The sequence below is a fragment of the Nematostella vectensis genome, chromosome 3 (genome assembly GCF_932526225.1).
Source record: "Nematostella vectensis chromosome 3, jaNemVect1.1, whole genome shotgun sequence".
NCBI lineage: Eukaryota > Metazoa > Cnidaria > Anthozoa > Actiniaria > Edwardsiidae > Nematostella > Nematostella vectensis.
Window position 1 is genome coordinate 3,197,342 of NC_064036.1, and position 25,899 is coordinate 3,223,240.

Genomic DNA, 25,899 nt, shown 5'->3' on the forward strand with positions numbered 1-25,899 from the left:
AAACAGCTTAGGGAACTCATTCATTGCTGCAAGGATAGCTAAAGTTAACTCAACCATATTGGGATCGGTGAGAAACCCACATGTGGTGCGTCAAAATCTTACATCTTTACAAAATGTTTAAAAGGACGGTATAAATCTGTTTTTTGTTCAAAAGCTGTAAAGGATGTATGTAATGCGGATTTATGTGAATTCCACATCTCTGATCTTAGTCTGTCTATTCGGGGCCTTTGATTATTGTTGATTGACATTCAATAAAAAAGATTTAACCAGCCGCAACATTTTGATATATAGTTGTTGGAAATAAAGATTGTTACTTGGTTGCTCCCAATAGACCAAACAATCTCCTGAATCCACCACTTTTATTTGTAAATCTTCCTAATACAGGATGTGAATTTCGGCATACAAGTCTATTCAATAAAGAGAATAACAAAAATTGATAATATCACTCTGGCACCTAGACTTATGCTGCATTCACGCCAAAACCATGTTTAGTTAAACAATGTTTTTCCTTGCCTAATAACTTGCCAAGTTTCTCTTTGTTTTGTATTCTTACTAGCTAAATGATCCCTTAGTAACATGTACAGCACAGTCTTGATCTTGGTTCTGTCCACTCTTGGAAGATTGAGATTTAAACCAGTTTAACTAATCTACCTTTAAACTGGTTGAAGTGCTAGTGTGAATGCGGTATAAGGCACGAGTGTAAACCCTTTATATGCGCTGTCGCATATAAATCGCGCGTCTTTGCGCCGAGATCGTAGATTTTAATAGTAACACAGCCCCCACAATTTCTATTAATAAGCCATTAACAGCCATTAATTTCATACAATTCTATTCTATAAGTAGTGCAAATAAGACATGCAAATAAGACCTAAATTTCAGTAGAGAAGTCAATCTACTTGCATCTCTTTCAAATTCAAACGATCCTAAAATGAAAACGGTTCTATTCTATTGGATCATGAAAAAATGATATTAGATAGCAAGTGCAAGTTTAGCAAGCACAACACAAGTGAGAATCGGTCAAACACAAGCGCAAGAAAATCAAACATTTACGTTCTCTTGCGCTTGCCCTTGCGTTCATTGTACTCGTTGCGCTTGCCCTTGCGTTCATTGTACGCGTTGCGCTTGCCCTTGCGTTCATTGTGCGCGTTGCGCTTGCCCTTGCGTTCTCTTGCGCTTGCCCTTGCGTTCTCTTGCGCTTGCCCTTGCGTTCTCCTGCGCTTGCCCTTGCGTTCTCTTGCGCTTGCCCTGCGTTCATTGTACGCGTTGCGCTTAAGCCCCCTAGTCTTCAGAGGATTCGATAATGAAATAAATCCAGTAGATGAGGTTAAGCACAATAAATGACGCGGGGACCATCCAGCGGCAACGGATATCAATCGTCTCGACTTGAACCTCACCCAGACCGAGCATGCGCCGAGCTCTCCGAACAGCGGTCTCCTTCTCTTGCTTTGGAAGCTCGTCCCCAGTCTCCTGATGAAAATGGAGTAGAGTCTGGCTATCAGGCGAACCAAAAGTGAGAAGTTACATTAAACGCACTGCAATAATATATGTAAGTTTTCATTAGGTACCAGTAAAACCACCGCAAAAAGCTACAGATTGATTAAAGCAATCTTCAAATAAAAGCGCACTGGAAAATCGAAAGAAGATTGCTATTTTGAAATTTCCTTGCGAATAAACCGTCGTATTTTCAATTATAAACAATAACAAAGGAGTGGTTGATCGAAATTCTTAAAGTTGGTAGTAATTTAGTCCGGGAGCCAGAGCTCAGTTATATATTTCATCAGCTGACCAAAATTTTATCAGGCAGGATTGCTTGAATGTCAACGAGGACTAGGTCTTGGTTGCCAGTAAGAATGGGAACGAAGGCCAACATAAAAAATAAGGGGTATTGGTCATGGTTATTTAGTTATTAATGGGCTTTGAGAATTTAAAAGTCAGACTTCTAAATGAAACCGTAAAGTTTTGTTTGCAAAGCTGACCAAAAACAAACCGGTTTAAGTCAAACAGTGATTTAAAGAGATATAAAGGCAATCAGTACTTGATCTCATTTGGTATTTTTTTTATTAATGAGGTGAGTCACTGAAAGGGGCATTTATTATGGCTTGATGCGGTGTAGATCTAAGCGTTTACATATTTGTTTATGGGTGCGAAAAGATTATTGAAAAGATATGTTTCGTATTTGCCGACCAGATTGTCTTTATAGCAATGCGTACTCTTCTTTATAGATATTTATTTTACCTCTACCTTTAAGCTCATTAATAACAATGGTCCAAGATGGCGTCAATAAAGAGCAAGAAGGGGGAAATTTAAACGTTACGATTTGGGTGGGGGGGGGGGAGGGGGGCTTGCCAACCTAACAGTCTCTACTGCTACCTATAAATGAACTTACATTGACATTAATTTCACTCTAGGAAGGTCAAAACTTGTTCAGCTCTCAAGTAAATAAACCGGGTTTTTTTCTGGTAACTATGGCTACCAAATTTATTCGAATAAATAACGAAGAGCAGGCGTTTTTTCAAACAATACCTCTGTTTCCTTGGCGTTTTCAACGTCCACTGCTTTTGCGACGTTTTTTTTCGCTTGAGCGTTATCGAAATAGTTTACGACAGCATACTCGACCAACGCCCCGAAGACATACACCAGTCCAGTTATCAAGATCCAGTCGCTGTACTTGGTGTACGTCACTTTGGGTAGAGATGTGCGAACAGAAGCGCTCAGCGTGATAATGGTCAGCACCTAAACACACAAGTCACGCGATATGTCACGCAACATGTCACACAATATGTCACACGTTATCAGGATCCAGACGCTGTACTTATTGTACGTCACTTTGGGCAGAGATGTGCGAAAAGAAGCGTGACATGTTGTGCGTGACATGTTGTGTTACCGTAGTTACGCAGAGTGCAACACGAGCGTTTAAAGATGCGGTTTTGTGCGTGACATGTTGTGATACCGTAGTTATACAGAGAACACAGCGTGTAAAAATGCGGTCTTGTGCGTGACATGTTGTGTTACCGTAGTTATGCAGAGTGCGACTCGAGCGGGTGCGACCTTGTAGTTGATCCAGAATGAGACCCACGATAGAGCAACGATCAGCACCAAGGGTACGTAAGTCTCAGTCAGAAACAAGCTGATGCGCCGCTTAAACTTAAACGCCAGGGACAGACGAGAGAAGTTACCTAGGAAACAAAGTACCAATCGTTACCATAGCGAAAATAATGGTCAATACCATAATAATGAAAAATACGGTCACTGTGCTTGAATGTTACCGCTGGCGAAGACGTCGACAACTTCTCTTCCTTTCACTCCCAGCACATCCATCTGAGGGAGGTTGATATTCTCAGCCCACGTGACTGACCCAGTCTCCCCGAACTTCCACTTCAAAATAAGGTTGTCTGTACTGCCAGAGTCTGGTGATAAAAAAGGTCCCTCAATCCCTTTTCATTCAATCGTTTATCACAAGAAGCAAGTCATTACCAGACATTTCCAACAACAAAAGGCCAGCCATTTAACAAAGCAGCCAGTTATTTTCTGTCATTTGCCACAAAAAGCCAGTCATTTCCCACAAACAGCAAGTCATTTCCAGCGAGTTATCGCAAGCAACCAGTCACAATCATTCATTCATTGCCAGAAGTCAGTCATTTTGCACAAGCAGCAAGTCATTAAGCTAGAGTCATTCGTTTACCGCAAGGAGCCAGTCACCATAAGCTGCCAGCTATTTCGTGTCATCAACAAACAAGGAGCAGTCATTTACCATAAGCTGCCAGCTTTTTCTGGCATCAACAAACAAGGATGAGCAGTCATTTACTATAAGCTGCCAGCTATTTCCTGTCATCAACAAACAAGGAGCAACCATTTACTATAAGCTGCCAGCTATTTCCTGTCATCAACAAACAAGGAGCTTGCCACTTACCAAAACTTTCTGTAGTAAGACTCTACTTACAGCTCATGATGTTGAGGTAACACGTCTGTGTATCCATGGGGTATTTTCGTAAATCCATAGGACAGATGCCAGTCAACGAGATTCTAAATAGTGAGGCAACGTTCAAGGTTTGTAGCACTGCTATCTAATGACTTTCGGAGAATTATTGTTACCACAAATGTTTTTGTTTTGATACACGGCATACTAAGATTCTCAAAATCATAGTATGATCACATGCTTCAAATAACGGGCAATACAGTAAAGCCAATAATAATCCGTTATGTGTAGGTTTACCTTTACCTCATACTCAGGTAGGTAGTGCCATTTGGCCAGATGCTTAGGAGGTAGTTATCCTGGGTGACTTTGTGGAAGGTGGACGATTTCTCATTAGTAAATAGGGTATCAGGGATCCAGATGTCGTTTAGCATGCCACCCTGTACAGTAATGGCCTCCGGGAGGTCAAACGCGAGGCGAGGATCGTGCCACGTCTGACGGTAGTACAACATCAGTTTGTAGTCCTGAAAGAGATACTTAGTATTACGATCGGTCACACAAAGGTATCACAAGCCTCCCCATTACATGCACAACATATACTCTTGCTATCGCGTTATCACTAAAAAGCGAGAGCTCTCTACATATGGAGAATATATGATAAGTGATAAGAACGGTCACCTCCACACACCCCTCCCTTTCACTGTTGCCCCTAACCATGCAGCTCAACTAATCGGTACGGACTGTTTATAACAGACCTAGGGATTTCTATGAATTGTACTTTTTTCTCACGTTAACTCGTGTGTAGGGTATGTTGTCGGGCATTTCTTTGGGACCAAACAATGATGTCATTTGTATTTCAGACCCGAACATGCATGTTTTTTTTTTTCATAAAGACCCCCCAAACCTTCAAAAGGAAAATGGCCGGTCCCTAACCAATAGTTCACGTCAACCTCCTCCAAGGCATCTGCCACCAAGCCTTCAATCAAGATCTGAGCTTTATGTGTTTGGGAGCAAGGGACTGGGAATTATTTCCCCACAGGAAGCCCGCATTTGAAAATCACGTTTTCTCATTGCCTGCGAGACTAAGGTCACGCTAGTTTCGTATAATTGATCGCTTGAAAGTAAATCCCATATAGCCGGATATTGTGGTCGTGGGCATCTATCTTCGATAACGGTGTTATAGGGCACACATCGCTTAGGCTCCATAAATATGTTAAAGTACTTACCGGGGAGGGTGAATAGGGGTATGTAAATCCGCCGATCCGCTACATTTTCGGGACAAATCCGTGGATCCGCAGATATTTTTAGATCCGCATGGTTTGACAGATAAATAATAGCATCGATTGAAATTTATTTAAAATCCGAAATTCGACCGTAAAAGCAGTCGAAATCCGAAATCCGCGCCCAAATTGTTAACTGATCCGTGATCCGCCGAATTTCCAAAATCCGCCAATCCGCTTAAATAGTCATCAAAATCCGTAATCCGTGAGCATTTCGGGGCCGAATCCGCCGATCCGCGAACCTATTCATCCCCCCCCCCCCCCCTTACCATGTTCGTAACGGAAATCTCGCCGATATTCACAATGTAGATATCCACATAAACAACCACTGGTTTACCTGTGAAAAGATAACGGACAAACTGAGACGCTTTAGTTGGTAAAAAAGATTTCAAAAGCCTTTCAGACAAAAGGTGACGTTTAACGACTGGGGCAGCCGAATGATCCTGGCGAGCTTAGCATGCGGGCACTAAATCCGTAAAAAAGTGTCTGGTGAAAGGAAAATCATGGAGTTCATGCGACCATTGCCTTTTTAATGCGAACACCGCAATAACAAACGATATCGCGGAGCTGGTCCATGGTTGAGATTCAGTGATCTTTTCCCAAATGTCTTCAAAGTTAAACCAAGAAAAACCGGTTCTCATCCCATTTATGGTATTATGAACTGACCTCCAAAGAACGGCCTGAGTCGTTTGTCCATGGAGCTCTTGAGTCTGTCAAGGGTCTTGGTGGTGTTCTTGGCATATTCCTGCTGCCTCTTGTTCTCTGCCTCCTCCTCATCCGAAAACCTTTTAGCGGAGACAACGACATGATACAGAACTACAAGGTTTGGAAACAATTAAAACTGGTCCAAAGCATTGTTACACGAAACGACCTAATGCTGCCAGGTTGTTGCAATTACTACAGGTATGCAAATACGCTGTTTAGTTAATTAACCGCATTCCTAGCTACGCCCAAACATTTTTCAACTTATGCCGGCTTTTTACTAATAAATGAAGCGGAGAAAAATATTTTGCGCGCGCTCTAGAAAAAAAAAATATGTTGAAATACCTTCGGCCTCGGTCAGTATTTTCAAGACCTCGGTCACGGTATTTCACGATACGGACCTCCCACCCGGCAAATAACTCCTATATAATATAAAGATAATATAGGTCCGACATGTTTTTATTTTCAAGTTTACCAAAGCTTTTTCCGTTGTACATGTTCTATTCAAAAAACAAAGCTCAAACAGTTATTGCAAACATTATGCATTGGACTCTTAGGCAAGCGTTCGTCTACAGATTTCAACTATTTGTTAGATTCACAAGTTTTCCCTATAAAGCCTTTTGTTTTTCCATTTCCGACTCTTTCCTGGCCATGGCACAGCATCTTCTGTCAACCGCATCTTCTGTTGAGAAGAACGCTGTAAGAAGAACGCATTCAGCCTGTATAGCTTTAAGCTTATATCCACGAAGATCGTCTTCTAGGCTTGCACAGCTTTCTCCACAAAGTTTGTGTACAAGAGCAACAGGGGATCATAGTCTCTCATTTTCACTCGCTGGCACTACACCATTTTGTCAGGAAGAGCTCGAACTTGGCAAAGCACACTTCCTTTCACCATACAATAGGATCTCAACAAACCTTATTACTGGCCATGGAATATAGATATGTAACCGTCGGAACTTGACGTTAAGAACCGTGCGGTTAAAAAAAATGTAGAAACAAATGCAATACTGAAAGCAAAACTATCAGGTTCTGACACCAGCCAAAAAGTAGGCAAAGATAAATGGAATGAAACGAAAACGATCGAGCGAAAGGCAACGTGAGAACGAATACATGATGCAAGCATGGACTTATAAGGATTTATTAACAAATTAAATAATAAAGTTTAAGTGATAACAAACATAGTCAAATCCCGAGAAAAGGTAACCTAAACCAAAGGCTAGTTTTGTAAACAGTACTTACAACCGGTAAATCAAACTGAACACAACTGGCATGACAGGCCCGTACGGACAGCGCTCTAAACGTGTAGCTTATCTCTGCTGACTGTCTTCCCTGAGCAACTGCATGTCTCGCTCGCGCATCACGCCTCGCAAGCAATGCGTCTCCTTTGCTCAACGGTACTAACTAAAAGATACTGTAAAAACAGCCGCTTTTATACTCGCTTGGGGACGCGCATTTTTCTAGGGACGCTAACATTTACTACAGCTCAAATTACTCAGCGTACATTGTCTGTCAAGTTTAGAAATTAATCTTCCTGGGAAATGGTAAAAGGACGCTTACTTGATTCAATTAGCACTATCAAGCTATTGATACTAATCTAAAGGAATTTGTAAACATGTTCATTAAATCAATGTTGTTTTTGACTTTGATTGTTCTTTCATGGGGTCACATCCACCCCTGCTTTTCTGTGCTTACTAACAGGACAAACAAACATCTTTTTATCACGATAAGAAAACAGGATATGATTAATTTGAGCACGTTGAAAGTAAATTTCTAAACGTGTACGGATCGAATTAGAACCACGTTTGAGAAACAATCCGTAAAATACGTAAAACAATTATAATCGCAATCCAAAAATCGCTTACTTAAAATCTTTGCAAAATCTAAAATAACCCAAAATACCACCCGGTCACAGATACTTTATTTTAAACATCCTAACAATATTACTTGGACTTTGTATTTACTATTCTACGCCGAAATGCCCAAGTCTACATTTTGGTTCACGCCCAATCCATTTTAGTAAACATAGGATCAACAAGCCACTTTCTTGAAACTTGCATTTCCCAGACTTTATTCGCCAGTGGGAACAATGACAAGAGGACCCGAGCTAGGCTAGGGTAAAGATAAAATAATAAAAACATCATTAAAAAGGCCACACACCTGGTCAAGCTAGCCACTGAAATGGAGACAAATTTTGGCGCACTTGTTCTTCCCGCTTTAAAGAAAGTTAGCCTAACAGAACTACGGCTAAAATAACCTATAGCAATCGCTAACAAACCATACTATATTTGGCTGGAATTTGAGTTACAAGATAATCATCATAGGATCTACATTCAATGAATTTCAAATTTAAAATTTCAAGCACTTTAGAACTTGTACGAGCCCTGTCTATGGCACGCTTAAATGTTTTCCCTATCTCGCTTTAATTACACAATCTGCATATAGATGAAAAGCGCAAGTAGATAGTGAATTGTTGATCATGTTTTGGTAATATACTGCTAAATACAACGATATAGATGGTATCTTTGTTAAAAACATAACATAAAATCAATAAGAGCTCATGGAAAAGATCAAACGATATTATGTATCGTAGACATTTTATTCCAAGCGCTGCATTGGCCGAATGACTGATAGACCAGTAAACAATCAGGAACAATTCGTTTTCGCAATCAGTGCGCACGCTGTACGGGTTCTGGAAATCAGACAGACGATATTATGTATCGTAGACATTTATTCCACGCGCTGCATGGGCCGAATGACCGATAGACCAGTAAACAATCAGGAACAATTCGTTTTCGCAATCGGTGCGCACGCTGTTGGCAGGAAAAAAATGTCCCAGCAATTGAAAATCTTAATATTTTAAAAAAAAAGTTTCAGGCCAATCTTTTAGCAGATTTTGACCGAACAAGATTAATTTCACGTATTTTTTTTCTTTTTCTACACCGTTTAAGAGAGAAGTCTATTTCTCAGAACCATCAAGAGTATATATACATGGCAAATCAAATCATGATACTAGAATATACTTACGAATGAGCTGTAGAGATTAGAGCTAGAACAACTCCTAGTAGCAGTCGAGTGGCCATATTCAATGCGCCGCTGTTCTCCTCAGAATGGCATTACTTCAGTCTTATATCAAACACAGGTCACAGGCTATAAAACTTTTAACACGTTGTCTGATACTACAGCTTTATGTGAACGTAAATAATATTATAATTCTCTTATCTTGCCGTGAATGTTTATCCCTCGCGTGAGAGATGCTCTTAGGTTGTGGCAAAGCGCGAACGCTTTTTTTTAGATGACTTTTGACACTCTGTTGCATCCAACATTTGATGATTTTCTATCACAATGTCAAAAATACAATTCGCGATAGAATAGAACATGAAACAAGCCGGAGGTGTTAAAAAACCGCACTCTTCTTTTATTATTAATCTATGGCAGCAAACACGAATATATATATTTTCCGAATTAATAAACAAAATCTTCTTGCATTATATCTTATATCTTCATCTCTTCCAGGGGACCATTGATCGACATCTTGATCAAAAACTAGACGATGCTTTTTTTATGTCGACACCATTCCTACTCAAATGTGCAAAGAACAGGTAGATATGAGGACGATTACGATTCTGTGATCTCCTGCTGTCCAAGGACGTGTTGTAGACATTTTCTATGTAAGAAATGCCATGAATTATCGAAATTCGGGCGGATTTTCTAGTGAATTCTGCATGGCTGGTACTTGTCGTTGAACCGCCTGGGGTGGTAAAGAAAAGTGCCACCGCAATAAAATAAATACAATTAATCATGGAAAACTATTTCAAGTGTATTTATCGTCAACTCGCCAATATTTCGTTTGAGTAACAAACAAATACACTTCTTCAGTATAACCAGTCAAGAGGCCATCTTCTAAATATTTCCGCCGCATTATTTAAATAAAAATTCTTTAAATATCCAATTATTAAAGTCCCATTGCCTGTCGAGAGGAAACCACATTTTAAGAGAATCCGGGCTCACCTGACCACCCCGTCCCCTCATTACATAAAAAAGAATCAACACATCTTGATATTTCCTTTCTATATATCTTTTTTTAATTAAAAAAAACAGCCTATATTTGAGACGGCATGCCGACCGTTCTTAAAATGGATTCAGAAAGAAGTATCGGGGGAGCCGCAAAACCACAGAAATAAGGCTCAAAATGATATTGCTAAATTAATTAATCAGGCTTATTATAAGCGCATACCTAGTGCAAGAGCCCGTAGGGGGAGGGGGGGGGGGGTGCAAACAACCGCCAAAAAGCGCTGTTTAATTATACTTGCGTCGTAAATACGTGTCGGCAAATTCTGACCAAGAACGGAAAGCACCATTCGTAACTTTTTAACCATTGGAGCAATTATGACCAAATTTTCAAAGAATTATTATCTGACAAAGAGGAACAAAATGGTGTTATATGTTGCCATAGCAACACAATATGACGCCATTATGACGTAAAGACATATGGTTAAAAATAGCCTCTTTCGAAACCTTTGCAAAGAACATCCAAAATCCAAATAAGTTATCATAATCAGTTTGTATTCAATAAACGACCGATATTCTTCAAAAAAAGTTTTCCTTGTGACGTCACGATTAAGTGAGCAGAAACGGGCAATATTTCTGTATTTTTTAGAAATGTATTTCTGTATGTCTTTTTTCGATAATCTTATTATCTTGCAGTTGACATATATTATCAGTGACACTGTTTCCATGACAATAATATATGACATTTGTGACTTCATTGATTGGCATGGTACCTTTAATATAGCATAAGTTTGCGAATGGACTCATAATTTAAATATCTTTTCCAAAAATGTTTTTTAGTACTTTCTAATTACAATAGAGGAATATAAAAAGGATTTTGCCAAATTTAGATGTTTGTTTAAAAAAGTTAGCGATTTTTAGCTAATTATGTGACATTAGCATCCGCCATCTTGGATCCGCCATCTTGGATTTAATGAAAGTTATTTATTTTAATCAATAAAAACTGGGTAGCAAAATCTAAAGCTTTTTGACAATATTTAATCTTCGTTTCAAGTTATATTAATGATTACAGGTGGATATGAATGTTTTTTTGTTATTTTTACAGGCACTATTTCGAGAAGGTCAAAAATTGACAAAAAAACACCACCCCTCCCCCCTAAAATATATGTAAATTTTTGTTCTGTTTTTTTCAAAACTTGGTATAAAACGTTTTATATGACATGGACTTACGTTGAGCATGTCGTATTAATAGTTGATCTTAACGACTTAAAGCGTTTTGCCTAATTTTCAGTAAACCAATGCCTCAAAACTTAGTTGCTATGGTACCAGGGTACACATATCAAAATTCAAACTGATCCCAGATGAATTTTAGGAAAAGTCATCAAATTTCAATGCTCTAGCTTTACTAGTTCAAAAATTATTACAGCTCAAAGGTGCTGGGGGCCTCAGAAGCCCAACCCCCCCCCCCCCCCCCCCCCCCGGTCTGAATAGGGTTAAATTTCAGCGTATAAAGATATGATATCCAATGAAGTATCAGAAAAGAATTACACAAATGATCAATAACAATGATATTTATGGTTGTTATTATGAACACAATTTGATTCGGCATTTTAGAACGCATCACACTAACAAACAAGTTTTTTCTTCTATCTGAGCCTCGGCATGTTCCTAGCATGTTATGTTGTTATAATTTCTTTCAAATTCTGAAAAGGGAATTGAATTTGATTGAAATTTGAATTTTCTACAGGAGCAAGAACAGCCTCATTCAGGATAGCCAGAGGAAACCCGAGCTGAAGACGGGACTGTTGGTGTTTGGTCGGACTCAATGGTATCGATTTTCATGCAGCAACGTCACAGGTGTATCTGAACATTATACATAGGAGGTACATCAAAGACATTACGTTTTCTAGCAGCTCAATCACCATATCCAAAGTCGAGAAGAATGTGATCGAGATACGAGCTTCTTTGCCAGACATTTGCATTCTTAGAGACTTGAAATTGGGCATAAAAATTTGTGCTTATCTTGCATATTTGTTATTTGTACAGGACTTGATTATTCAGTTCAACAACAATGTCATCAACCGTTACATGAGGATGGCTTGTTGCTAATTCCTAAAAGACTTTAGAAGAACATACAGGACTCGATCATTCAGCTCAACAACAATTACATCAACCGCTACATGAGGATGGCTAGGTGCCAATTCCTAACACAGGTAGCCCAGGCAATGGTATTTTAAAACGAGAAAGTAGCCACAAGCATCCTTGACCGACGCCGTTGGACGATCAGTTACGCTTGACCGCGCTGGGAAGGAGCACAGGTAGCCCAGGCAATGGTTGCTTGTTCGTAGCTCGGAATTCGGCTGTTCTGAGAGGAGACGAGTAAAGAGTTTTTTTTTTTTAATGTTGTCAACAAAACTAAGGCATGTTCTAAGTTTTAAGGCAATTTTATTGACAACATTTCAGCGTGTATGGAGCCTTTCATGGTTTCCTAATTCAGGGTGAGTGGCTCCTATTGGATACCGCATTCTACGGTAGTCAGTGGACGGCCTGGTTTCAGTCGTGTTGAAGTAACTCCCTCCTGGTTTTGGGAACCCTAGTCCACATCCTAATTTCAGCTTTCGTCATTCTAGATTCCTCCCAGGAACAAAATCAAATTAGTGCAGTTTCAGTTCATTTCACAAGCGATTTTGAAACGTCTAGTAACGAGTGGTTACAGAGTTTGGGGATCGGTGAAAGAAGCTCCTCTTTTCATTGTTATGCCTTAAGAACCGTCTAAGCCAAGATTGTGTTTCGATGCCCTCTACTTGAATCTTTTGATGAAGGACCAGCCTTTCGCCTTTGACCATCTACGCCGTCTCCGTATACTATGCGTTTCGAGTGTGTAATTTTTAGGGGTTATTCCATTTGATAATAATTGTAACTATTTTCAGTTACTACCAAGAGTCCAGAAACTGTTTACACCTTCTGTCGCCTACCGAGTATGTGGTTTACTCCAATGATAAACAATTCCGATTTTGTCAGCAATGCGGTTATGCTAGACAACAGTCTTCCGTCACGCCCTTCTCTTCACGAATGAGGCTCAAACTTGATGAGCAAAAGATTGATGAGCGTCTGGAGTACCTTTCAACCAAGCGGAATTCCTCGCGGTACGCTAAACAGAAGCCATCACTAGAACGAGATCTGACTCAATTCCTGGACAGCGTGACTCCTCACAAGTCTCTCGCTACAGCACTTCCAGCCGATATTGTTGCCTTCCTAGTTTGGAAATATGGCGGTGGAAGAACACGTGTTCATCGACAAGGTTGCCAAAGTATTTTACAGACTGAGGAGGTATGGCCGTCTGTGATTGCCCCAAACGTCTTGCTTGGGGTACGGTGGCCCAGAATAGACCGAATAAATACACGGCAACTATTCACCAGAAATTGATAGGCAAGCGCTTCACCCTACACGATTTCAGGATTGGAGCGGCGGTGTCAATGGCCCTAGAGGGCACTACCCTCCACGAGATCATGGATCATGTATTTTGGAAGACAAATAAAGTGGCTTTACATTACATTAAGTTAAAACAAGTCATAAACCCGGTGGGCGCGGCCGCTAAACTAGCGGATCTACCTCTCAAATCAGGGGAATCGTATTAAAATCTTAATAACCTGAAGGGATCTTCTCTCTCTTTAAAGGAGTGATGCTTTATTAGAATTTACATTCGTTGATGTGTCTTTGATAGAATTGTGTAAGGTTTGGAAAGAGAAGTAAATATGAGTGGACTTTTGGTCAAGGTATGTTGTCTTTACGTAATGCTATGGTAGAATAGGTTATGGGTTATGTTCAAGGAGGAAGAATGGTATTAGATGAGGGGAAGACCATAGCGACTCCCCACACCTCATTACCATCTCCTTAATAACAATTCCAAACCCAGGGAAGAATATTATACTATCCAGCGGCTTCTATCAGGGATTAAGGGTCTGCCTTATTGCCGCTCAAATCTCACGTATTAACATAGCAATTATCTCATCCTAATCACTGCGATTTATCATTATTTCTGATATAGTTCCAAAGCCCGTTAAAACTTTAAGGCTACGGAGTGCCTTGAAGTGAAAATTGTATCGAAAAAAATACTTTTGCATCTTTAAATTCCCTACTACATTGCCTTTATTATAGCAAAGAAAATTTTTGGATTTTTATTACCTTCTCGATATAATAAGAAAAAAAGAATTTTGCTTGAAGACTGCGTAAGCATCAAGGTGTTTTACAGCGCAACCAGTAAAACCGTGAACACCTAAAATATGTGTGGAATGTTTATTGTCTCCTGACGAATCAGACGCGAGAATTTAGACAGTCAGTTAGACACTGAGACTTGTTGAGACATGTTTCTAGTTGACTGTTTGAATATATGTGATTGGTCAAGTGATTGGTCGGAACAAACATTCCATACATTTTTACGGTGTTCACGGTTTTCTTGGTCGCCTTGTAATCCTTTTATGATCCTCTTATACCTTACAGGAACCCAGTGTTCCCACATTCGGGACCATAGGTTATAATTAATTAGCATACTGTTTTCACCCGGAAGCTTCGTCTTGCGGAAAGTCCTATTAGTGTTCCGAAATATATAACCGATGGATAAACGAAAAAGGCGGAAGTCTGCATGGGGTCGTCTCAAGCGTAAAACGAGGGGGAAGACTTCTATGAAAGATCTCGCTAAAAGCGAAAAGGACAAACTTTTTGTTGGCTTCTCTTGTATTAGTTTGTCCCTACAACACGCTTCAAGGTTATCAGCGAAGAATGACTCATCGTTTCCAAAATTAAAACATTACGACGAAATTTTTAGTAACCATTTGTCTAGTACCTGTCACAAAATCGCGATAAAACTTACATTATATGCTACCGGTCTCAGTCGCGCTTTCCTGGTTTCGCATGAGCGTAACCTGAGTATCAGGCCCTCCAATGTTTCTATCGCGCCGGCGAGAAACAAGACAAGGGCCTGATACACAAGTACTATTCAAATCGCATGTTCTCATGCCGGATTCCGGCATGGCTCCTGATTGGTCAAAAACAAACAAACAAACAAAAAACAAAACAAAGGGCACTCGAATTAGATGCGCTGATTGGTTCAGCTATATATAGTACCCTAACCCTTCGACTGTTCGTTCTCAGAGTAATGGCGGACCTTGCGTTAGCAGAATCAGAGAAATCGTTTTCTATTACATTAAAAAAATATATTTTTTCCTTTCCTCATTTTCTTCGGAAAAATCTTCGCCTGATACTCAGGTTAGATGTTCAAATGTCTTGCCCAGGCTGGTCATTGTGTAGTTCCAGAAAATATCGATACCCCCCTATTGAGGGGGTCGAAGGTATGACCCCCCACCCCTCTGGAATTTCAAACCCGCTGGAAAATATTTTTAGACATTGGTGATGTGAATATCTTGTAGTAATAACCGGTCACAGCCCCGCTTTCCTGGTTTCGCGTGTCAGCGCGGCTTTATTCTTTGTTTTCCCCTCTACTAGTCTTCCCCATATGTGCAGGAATTCTTGCTTGTCACTTGTTTTTCTCATGACGAAATTCGAAACTCCCCTACTCGGTTTTCGCCTCTTTTTGTTCGGTCTGTTTATCCAGAGCTGACGGTATGATCACCTCGTTGACAGATAACTCAAGTAGTTGTCGCACTATCCAAGAACTTTCAACCGAAAGAGCAACTACAGAACATAGCCTCCTCTGCAGGCGTCTCTGGACGTTAGAAACCGAGACTCGGGATTCCTGTGGTCGACAAATTCCTTTGTGAAGGGGGGGAGGGGACAATGCCAAAAGCGGAAAGAGAGGAAAGACCCGCTCGACGCATCACTAGGCTACACTACTGTGTTCGGCTTTTGAGAGATTTTGAGCGGATCGTATTTTATGTCCTCCGATGTCGTGTTACATGGAATTTATTAAGTCCTCTAACTTTGACTCAAATTTGCATAGGAACAAAGAAAAATATCTCAAAAGCCGAACACAATTTGGTAGGTGTGTATATGGTGATTGACACATAGCTAACTATGATTGACATAAGCAATAAAACGTAAAGATCTGCCGGATAGTTTAGACACATTAGGTTTTTAAGGGATGTGATTGGCTGAAAACAAGCGCATGATTATAAACCCCTTAAAAATAAAGCATGTAATCAAACCTAGAAACAAAAAGGATTATTGTATTTCCCATTTATAAAGCTTTACATGACATATAACATGAGCATATTTGACGCGCGAATCAACATTTTTCCTCGACGTTTTTCGGCGTCCCGCGGGCTGAGGTAAAGGATTCTCCGCTTCTCCAGTCTGGGAAAATTGTGATAATAGTGATTACATCTGCAGCGCGATAAACAACAAGAACAAGATTCTCCGTCTATACTGCATGGTATGAGTCATTTCTTTTTGTTTTTTCGAATTTTACCGCTTGTATCATGTCATATTCCTGTAATTTATATGCTCGTATTTATTGATTAAGATATTTTGGTTCAGTTGTCTTTGTTGACTGATATGATGATTCATGTGGCAAGAAAGCGAAACGGTGGCTACAATAATCATGAAATGGATCATTGGCAAAAATGCAGTTCTTCAAAAAATAAAATGAATTTCATTCCAACCATTGTCATGGGGTACCAATAAGATCTGTTTGTAAAAAGACTTATTCATATCACTCTGATAGCCCTACACAGCTTGAAAACTACTGCGAAATCATCATTGTGAATCATCATCCCAAAGATAAAATACCCATGTATTGAGTGCAGAAAAAGCGTGCGGAATCAAAGCAGGCTTATACTTTTTTTAAGCGCATTTGATAATCATCTCGTCATGAAGAGGTTATTTTTTGGGGCAGTGCCCCTCCCTCTGCTACGGTCCTAGAACCGGTCAGTCGCATAATAAATACACTCTTTTGTACGGTCCTAGAACCGGTCAGTCGCATGATAAATACACTCTTTTGTACGGTCCTAGAACCGGTCAGTCGCATTAAATACACTCTTTTGTACGGTCCTAGAACCGGCCAGTCGCATAATAAATACACTCTTTTGTACGGTCCTAGAACCGGTCAGTCGCATTAAATACACTCTTTTGTAAGGTCCTAGACCCGGGGAATAGCATAATAAATACACTCTTTTGTACGGTCCTAGAATCGTCCGAGTGCAACCTTATTTGAAATAGGTGTATATTGCTATTGATCGTTTGTGTCTAATTTTTTCCCTAATAATTCATTGGGTATTATATTTTGATATACACTCACATACATATACACTAACTAAATCGGTCTTGAAGCGTTTTCAGCAAGTGTTTCAGCAATTTGAGCGGTATCCTGTCACAGGTTCTCTTGATGAGATCTATATGAATAGCCCGGCCAAAACTGTGTAAGGTAAACTCGCGCCTTCCGCTAAAACACACACCTTTATTAAGCACAACCAAAGGCCAAAATAACCAATAATAATAAATAACCATAAATAATTTCGAGTTCCCGTGAAACATACTTTCTAACACGAACACTTATTCGTGTTAATCGAAGCAGTCAAATAACAAATCAACATCAGACGTAAACACATCCACCAATTTCGTAATGATTTTCCTTTCAAGTTTATCAAACATAAATAAATAGAATATATTGTATGTCCTTTGATGATCATAGGGCTCGGCCCCTGGGGCTGATTTAGATTTCGTTGTTACCTCCCCGATCTCTCACTAAGAAACTTTCAAACTTTCCCGTAATTTTGGTAGATTCTTTTATTAGGGAGTGTTCATTCACTAAATACACCGAGGGGGAGGGGGGGGGGGGGGCTCCGAATATTTTTAGCCACCAAAAGGGGTGGCTCCGAAAAAAAAAGGGCGGGGGGGGGGGGGGGGGCTCTGAATTTTTTAGGAGCCATACTGTCTGTTCATTCCAAAATCGCAACGAAGGTAAAAAGCAAATCCGTCCCTGTGTTGGACTCTGAAATGATGTTGAACTTGACTGGATCATCAACTCGGACAAGGAGGGCAACTTTGCAGTATTCATTTTCCATATTTAAAGCCTTTTTTTCTTATTCAGGTCGTAAGGGGGGGCTCCGAAAATTTTGGGGTTTTGAAGGGGGGGGGGGGGGGGGGTAGGGCGAAAAAAAATTATAATTAAAGAGGGGGGCTTCGAAATTTTAAGGTGTCTTGAGTAAAAATCTTCCCTCCCCCTCCCTCGGTGTTTTTAATGAACACTTCCTAAGACAAAATAGAATACATTTCATAAGCAGTGTCACATTTTATCAACAAGGGGGATAAAGCCGCCAGAAAATCATTTCTTACCTTGGAAAAATATTAGCTTAGACTTTCCAAGGCACATGTTTTTGCAAAGATTACTTCAGTAAGAAAATTTTTGACAAAGAACCTTTCCTCACCATAACCACATTCTAGAGGATGGAAAACGCAGCTTTCACGACACCCCAGTCCCTCTCGTCTGTGTCTACAATCCACGCGAAAGCCTACATCGCAATAACTCATTCATTGCGCATGCGCATGAGTGAGTAAAAAAAAGAGATCTATGGGAATTAAAAGTAGTGGAATTAGCTCATCGTAGAGTGGATTTCACATGATGAATTCAGCATGGAAGTCCCAATAAAAACAAAAGGACATATAAGGCAGCAGTCATGTGATATCCACCCACGTCTGGTTACACAACACAAATTGTGGATAATTGCTATAAACATCAGATAAATCATTTTCTGACAAATGAACGAGGCAGCCAGTGCACATATATGTTGCTGATTAAAAAGTTGCTTTTGAAAAGGTTTGGTTTTGCAAGTCACAAAAAAATCCTCGAATCTCCTTCCTTCAAGGTTCGATCGCTGTCATGCAAGTCAACAAACGGCCAAAGTTATCGGCGATAATTTCATCTTGTTCAGATAATATTTGATTTTGCGACCTTTTAATTAGATCATCACTTGCTTTTAAAGTTCCTGTAAATCCTTTGCCTTCACTGTTCGTGCCTTGTTCCAAACGTTTGCTGATCATTTGAGCCAAACCGACCTACGCGCTGCGATTCTCAATCTCACAAACAAATGAAGTTGACTGTGAAACTACGATCGTTATGGAAACGCGGATGATTGACGCCCACGAACTAACCGAAAGCACTGTTAGAATGTCAAGGCGATGAATTGAGAATCGCTATAAGCTTCATTTGGCGGCCAGTTGCAGAATACCCGTCATAGATCATAGATTCACTCCAAATATATACCCAATTCACACATCTTGGTCAGAAGTTGCGTATCCTGGTTCCAGAGTCTGTACCTATTCCACTAGTTGGTGTATGAATACACCAAGTGTAAAAAGAAACAGTTTACCCCCATTCTCTTTTATTTCAATTGTTTCTGTTATTGGGGCTATTTTCCCTGAACTAAGTAATTTCCTTTTTACACCATTTATATTTGCAACATTGATTGTACTCATGTACTCATAACTTCGATGTACAATCTCTAAAAATGCTAACTATTTTGAATTGTATTCAAAACTTTGTCCGACTATCCTTAAAATACTAACTTCTTTTTAGTTTTAAATCATAAATCATAGTTCGACAATCCTAAAAAAATAATAAGTTCTTTTAAATTGTACTAATAACTTCGTTCTACAATACCTTGAAATAGTAAGCTATTTTTAATTGTAATTATAACAATATATATATATACAATCGAGTTGACGTGGGGACGCGTTGACAAGTTGACGAGATGGCAAGTTGAAGTAGAGGACCTGGGGACGAGCTGACGAGAGGACGCGTTGACAAGTTGACGAGAGGAAGCGTTGACGGGAGGACGCGTTGACAATTTTACGAAAGTTTGAGTTTGACAAAGTGACAAGAGAACGTGTTGACAAGTTGACGAGAGACGCGTTGACAAGTTGACGAGAGGACGCGTTGACAAGTTGACGTGAGGACCCTTTGATAAGTTGACGAGTTGGCAAGAGAACGAGTTGACGTGGGACGAGTTGACATGAGGACGAGTTGACGCGAGGTACTGGCGACACATATCAATATTTTGGTGACCTTAAAACCCGCTCGGTCAATCTCTTGGAGGCCTGGGTCTAAGAAGTTTTTAGGATTAGTAAGAAAAAGATTTGACCAAGCGAGCAAGTTTTGCTTAATAATTTTTGCCGCGAGTCTCAAATTAACAGGAATCAGTATTTTTACCATGTTTTCTGGAGATCAGGGAGCGGGAAAACTTAAGCTCTTCTAAATATGGGCATCTATGCCCATATAAGGCAATACATACGAAGGACACTATCCGTGGGGAATATGTTTGATATGTGGAAGCATGGGGACGTGGTGACGAGTTTTTTTTAGAAAAAAAAATATAGCTTGGGGTTGGGGGTATTCTGCAATTCTGCACTCGGTGGTTTTCTGTCATTCTTCTCTATAGAAATTACTATAGCTTCAATTCACTCAAATCTCCTACTTTCCTTGCTGATAAATACGACACAGTTTGGTGTTTTGATAGGAAAACTCAACCTAAACCACCATCAGCATTGATCCTCTCGAAGGCGCGAAACAGTGACTTATGGGTAAACCAGGCCACCTTCGTACCCAAGAAGCACAGGCAGCCCAAGTATTCAAGTGCTCTCGCGGTAACATGGAAACTAGTCTCCAGGACAGCCGATGGAAACCAGCGCACAGTCCAAGCAAAAAACTTGGATTCTAGCTTGCAATTCTTTTGGTAAAGCAATTAAAACTGACGCTCAGACGTGAGCTCAATTATCCGCCACAACGGTACTCTGGTTCCAGAGTTTAATTTATTCCTTCTCTCTGTTTAACGCTTCGCGGCTCTTTGTCGCCCGTGAGTAGTGAAACTTGGAGCCTCTGGAACCAGGGTACCTCAACAGTAAAACTACAAAAAACACCAGTAGAAGAGGCGGACGCAAGAACGAGAGAACGCAACGTGACACGCGCGCGAAGCGCAACAAACATGGCGCTTTTTACGTAAACCTGAAATAGTTTTAAGAGTGTATAATTCGATTACTTAATAAAAGACGATATTATACACTTTTTATACTAATTTCTGTCAGGGACTCATGCTATTCATTTTTATCGGTTTATCTGTACTCTTTGTCAAACCCAGGAACGCCCCCATGGGACCACTCTTCCGCTAATCATCTAGCTAATGATTTATGACCCTAATCGTTATTCTAATCAAGCGCAAGCTCTTAGCCAATCAGAATAGTTTCGGTTCAGGGGATATAACCCCCCCCCCCCCCCCCCCCAACCCTGTACCAACATAAAAAAGTGTTTCCTTCTCTTGAGAAACACCCTGCTTGGAGCATGTTTTATCAGTAAAACTAACTTCTTATGTTGAGTTTCAGAGCAGTTTTCTATCAGACGCTTACACTAGCCCCAACTCTTTCGCGCGGCCTGAAACTCAACATAACCGTCAGCTACACAGGCAAGCCTTAGGAATTTGTGTCTGTGTTAGTCGGGAAGCCAAATAATATCCACTCCCCCCCCCCCATTTCACACAGCCAAACAACCCACGCCCTCACGTAGTGTGTAGAAAGCCAGGTCAAACAACCTTGTGGTCTTGTACGCTTTGTGCATCGTCGCTTTCTCGAACTTTCCATGCAGATCGTTTTGCGACTAAAGTTTGTTTTCCATATGATGATCGCACACGACTGCCAGGTGTTTCCTTACTTTGCTATTGGAATGTTTACTACAAAATCATCCAACCTTAGATAAACATATCGATCGAAACCGAGAGAATCGTTGCTTGGCTCGACAAACCCGTTATCCCGTACCAAAATAAGGACCTATATCTACTAAACGACCTGCTTTTTCTGAATCATCTTCTTAAGTATGTTAAGCCCGGAAAAACTAATTAGCTTTGAAGGAGTACTATAATTCAGGGTGGTAGCAGGGGGTGGGGCACTAAGGGCATGTGCCTCCCTAATATATTCAGCGATTATAAAGGGAGGACCAGTAGGGGAGTGGCTGTGTCCCCTTAAGCTAAATGTTTCTGTATTGTGTCCCCCCCCCCCCCCCCCCCCCACAACCTTACGTGGCCTGCTACGGCTCTGTAAGCAAAACAATAGTCTGGCGTTAAGTACTGGGTCAAAGAAGGGCCTGCTGTATTTGAAGCGCTACTTGTTCATTGGCATAAAATAAATATAATCTTTTTGCTTTCATCGTTAGATCAAAAGAAATTGCTAGCAAGTGGTGGTAATTTGATCTCCTTCAACATAGAATACTGTTGATGATCCATCATAGAGTACCTAGCCTATACGTGTCTTGATAAATGTCTTCAATCTCTAAATCGTCGGAAGTACCACAAGGTGAGTAATCTACAAGTTGTATATGATTTTCTCGGTATTGGTGTGTTAAGTGTGATAAGGCGTGTTTTGTTCCCCACCAAGTTTTCTGAAGGACCTCATGTACACAATGATGACAGCAAGGACAGAACGTGAACAAAAAAATGCCTTTATGCTAAGCGCTCAATTCAGTTTCGAGAAAAACTTGTTCTTAGCCCTAGAAAAGTAAAGATAAGCCTAGAACCTTATTTCTCATAGCGAACAATGAAAGTATGGCCTAGTTCCTGTTAGATTGTACACGTCCAGGCAGGAAAACGGCTGAAATGTATCAGACAAAGTCTATTTCAGAGTGGGTTTTACGTCTAGCTTTGCAGTCTGTCCGGAGGTTTCTATTGTTCTCTGCCGTTGCCCTTAAATTTAGGATGTAGAGTAGCGGCCAAACGGCCATGATAGTCTTGTGCGTTTAGCCACCAACCACCATGCACTAACATCGACTCGTGTAGTTTGAGCATGTTCAAATTTCTCATGATAGTGATAATGTTTATCAATATCAGGCTCGATAACATTTAAAATTTACTTAAAGGATCTTTAGTTCATTCGTATCATCAACTATCTTTATCGTTTGGCCGGCGCTATCTTGAATAAATCACTTATATGAGACTAAATCCAAAATTACCGTCACCACTAGGGACGGTAATTTCAGTTAATGGAGCCGGAGCCAGGCTCAAAGGTCACTCGTAAATTATATCGTACGAGTACACGTATCATGCTACGATAGCACAGGTATTACTCAATATGTTTCACGTGAGATACCTTACTATACACGTTCTTAATTCTTATTGGTCGCTATCTACCTATATAAAGCGCCACACCTAAAGTAAAGTCATTCGCTCTTTCGCTTCATAAGCTACGGGTACTGTAAAGAAACATTTGCCCACCCTCCCTCCCTTTTACTGACAGGTTTCTTTGTGTGTACAGGCAGTGTTAGCTTGGCGATCAACTGTAAACAAGTATTAACTTAATCATTGCTTTATTATTGAAATAAACCGGGGAGTATCTCCGAGAGTCTGCGGTTAGTTCTGTCTGACGACTTCCCCAAGCGGGGTTTGTTTGCTATAAGGTGTGCTTGTGCGTTTGTGGACCAGCCATTACTCTCGTCCGATCCTTCACGCGGAGTGTAGGGGAGATGAGTGAGGCCTAAAGGTCATATGCTTACACTACAGTTGCTACGTCACGCGCTAGTCGTCACGTCACGCTAACTCGCTTTCGATCGGTCTGTCTCCCCCCCATATTCTGCCATAGTCGTGCCTAGTGTATTCATTGCGTTGCAAAGCGGGCATTTCCTTTTCACGCGTAAAGCGACATTAATGTTTATTTCCATCAGAAACGAGTTGTCAATATTCAATATTAATCGCTTAATATTTTTCGGTCTACCAAACAAAATTCCTATCACTTACAGTAGTAGGGAAATGGCGCAGCTGGCGCAACTTTTTGATCATCCCGAATTTCATTCCAAAAATGGCGCAAAAGTCTCCGCACACCTCCGCCAAGCCTCGCGACCTGCGCATGCGCGAGTTTGCCAAAGATCTCTTGCACGACCAAGCCCACCTGTCAATCACTTTGTCACGTGATAGCCAAGCCCACCTGTCAATCACTTTGTCACGTGATAGCCAAGCCCACCTGTCAATCACTTTGTAAAAAACCTGTCAATCACTTTGTCACGTGACGACCACGCCCACCTGTCAATCATTTTGTAAAAAACCTGTCAATCACTTTGTCACGTGATAGCCAAGCCCACCTGTCAATCACTTTGTCACGTGTCGCATCTAGGGGGAGCCTGGGGGCTAGCCTCTCAGCTTCACATCTAAAAAAAGCTTTTGAAAAGTGGTTTAAAGACATGGCTGGTTTGATAGAAATGGAGAACCTGAAGGTGAAAGATCTGAAAGCCCTCGCCAAGGAGCGGGGTATCCCAAGATATTACTGGATGCGGAGAGACGAGCTCGTCGGGGCGCTGACCAGCACGTCACCACCACCACCACCCCGACGGGTTCCTTTACCCAAACTTGTCAAAGGGCTGCCACGACCACCCCGCATTACCCCATCCAACACGTCGGAGAGTATTCTCGACGGCCCGATACCTGAGATTAATGTCCCTATTCTAAAACCCTCCCAACCCCCACGGAGTTCCCGCGTCCAATCACTCAAGCATTTTGCAAACAGGGCGGCCAACTTGATCAAGAGCGAGTTAGACAAGTTTGCGGATTGGATACTATCTTATGTCCCCGAGCCCATCAAAAAGACCGTCAAAGAGGATGCGGATAAACGGGTCAAACGTCTGAAGGAGAGGATTAAGCGTCTACACGAGGAGGCGGAAGATCGCTTCACACCCAAGGAACAACAGACGGCGTTGAAGGGGTATCTTAAAACCCACGGAATAGCTGGGCAGAGAGGTTACGACCCCAAGACATTCATCGCCAGAATCAAACCGAAAGTCTTAGAGCTCATCAGTCAACAAAAAAAGCCTATCAAAGTGAAGTTTATCTTTACTTGCGGGTTTATAAAAGAGGATCCGGCTACAGCTCAGATCGAAGAAGAACTGGGATATTTTCATACAGAAAAGCCCGAGATTGTGACAGAGTCGACTGATCTCTCTGATTTGTTCGATACGATGACAAATTATTTACTCGGATTAGTTGAGCTGTTCCAGAAGCAAGGCTCCGGATGGCAGTTTGACCAAGTGGAATACTTTGACATCAACATAGATCCCTTTGAACCGCTTTCTGGGTCTTCCTATATTCCGCTGCCGCCGAAACTAGCGTCTAAGAAGGCGATCATCAATGTTAAGAACGAGAATGATCACGAATGTTTCAAGTGGGCAGTAACCTCTGCTGTGTATCCTAGGGAGAAAGATCCTCAAAGGTTCAGTAAACAAATGATAGAGAACTCTGAGAAATTCGACTGGTCAGGGATAGAGTTCCCCGTCTCACTAAAACAGATTGACAAGTTCGAGAAACAGAACCAGTATACGGTTAATGTGTTTGGATACGAAACCAAAATATATCCATTGAGAATCAGTGAGAAGGATCCAGATAATGCAATCAACTTACTTCTCATCTCGGATGATGAGACGAATCATTACTGCTGGATAAAGAATATGATGAGATTAGTATCTACTCAAATTGATGAGTTTCATCATACTCGTTTTTTATGCTGTAGATGTCTGAACTCGTTTCGGTGCAAACAATCATTAGAAAAACATTCTGAATGCTGCGGCAATCATGAAGCGGTTGGAATAGAGATGCCTAAGATAGATAAGGATGGAAATCTACCCCACATTAAATTCAAAAACTACAACAGAAAAATGCGTGTCCCCTTTGTTGTCTATGCCGACTTTGAGAGCTTCACAGAGAATATAGACACTTGCTCCCCAGATGGGAGTAAAAGCTTCACTAAGCAATACCAGAAGCACAAACCGTCTGGTTTCTGCTATCTCATCAAGTGTTTCGACGGAGATATATCCCCACCCGAGCTTGTACGATACACAGCTGAATCTCCAGACGAAGATATCCCACAGCTTTTCGTAGAGTCTTTGGAGTCAGACATTAAGAAAATTTACGATAAGTTCAGGTTCCCTAAGAAGGTGAAAATGACTCCGAAGGACAAAATCGCCTATAACGACGCCACTCACTGTCACATCTGTGAGGGTGAATTAGGGGGAGACAAGGTTTT

The 25,899-nt window shown here is 40.9% G+C and overlaps 2 protein-coding genes across 10 annotated transcripts in view; one reads left to right on the plus strand and one right to left on the minus strand.

Annotated features, from left to right (window-relative positions):
- Nucleotides 1-342: 342 nt before the first annotated feature.
- LOC5507779 (gamma-aminobutyric acid receptor subunit beta-2) lies at nt 343-15,730 on the minus strand. 4 transcript variants are annotated; one of them, XM_048725579.1, is made up of 9 exons: nt 14,774-15,730; nt 5,860-5,978; nt 5,463-5,530; nt 4,220-4,437; nt 3,941-4,023; nt 3,267-3,407; nt 3,013-3,176; nt 2,524-2,733; nt 343-1,467 (listed from the first exon to the last, which is right to left on the minus strand). In XM_048725579.1, coding segments are annotated over exons 1-9 (1,194 nt in total). In that variant the 5' UTR covers nt 14,776-15,730; the 3' UTR covers nt 343-1,278. The 4 variants fall into 4 exon arrangements, with proteins under 4 accessions (XP_048581536.1, XP_032232410.2, XP_001628403.3 ...); XM_032376519.2 differs by lacking the exon at nt 14,774-15,730 and adding an exon at nt 8,920-9,202 and having other exon boundaries at nt 343-1,492; XM_001628353.3 differs by lacking the exon at nt 14,774-15,730 and adding an exon at nt 8,920-9,196.
- A 380-nt stretch (nt 15,731-16,110) lies between these two features.
- LOC5507768 (Y+L amino acid transporter 2) overlaps nt 16,111-25,899 on the plus strand; it is a 31,685-nt gene continuing 21,896 nt past the window's right edge. For 2 of the 6 annotated variants that reach the window (XM_048725673.1, XM_048725676.1), the window contains exons 1-2: nt 16,114-16,291; nt 22,055-22,194. The gene's annotated coding sequence lies outside the window, so the exon portion shown is untranslated. Of the gene's footprint in view, nt 16,292-20,356; nt 20,589-22,054; nt 22,195-25,899 lie in introns of all 6 variants that reach the window. The other 4 variants (XM_048725675.1, XM_048725674.1, XM_048725678.1 and 1 more) reach the window with 4 other exon arrangements.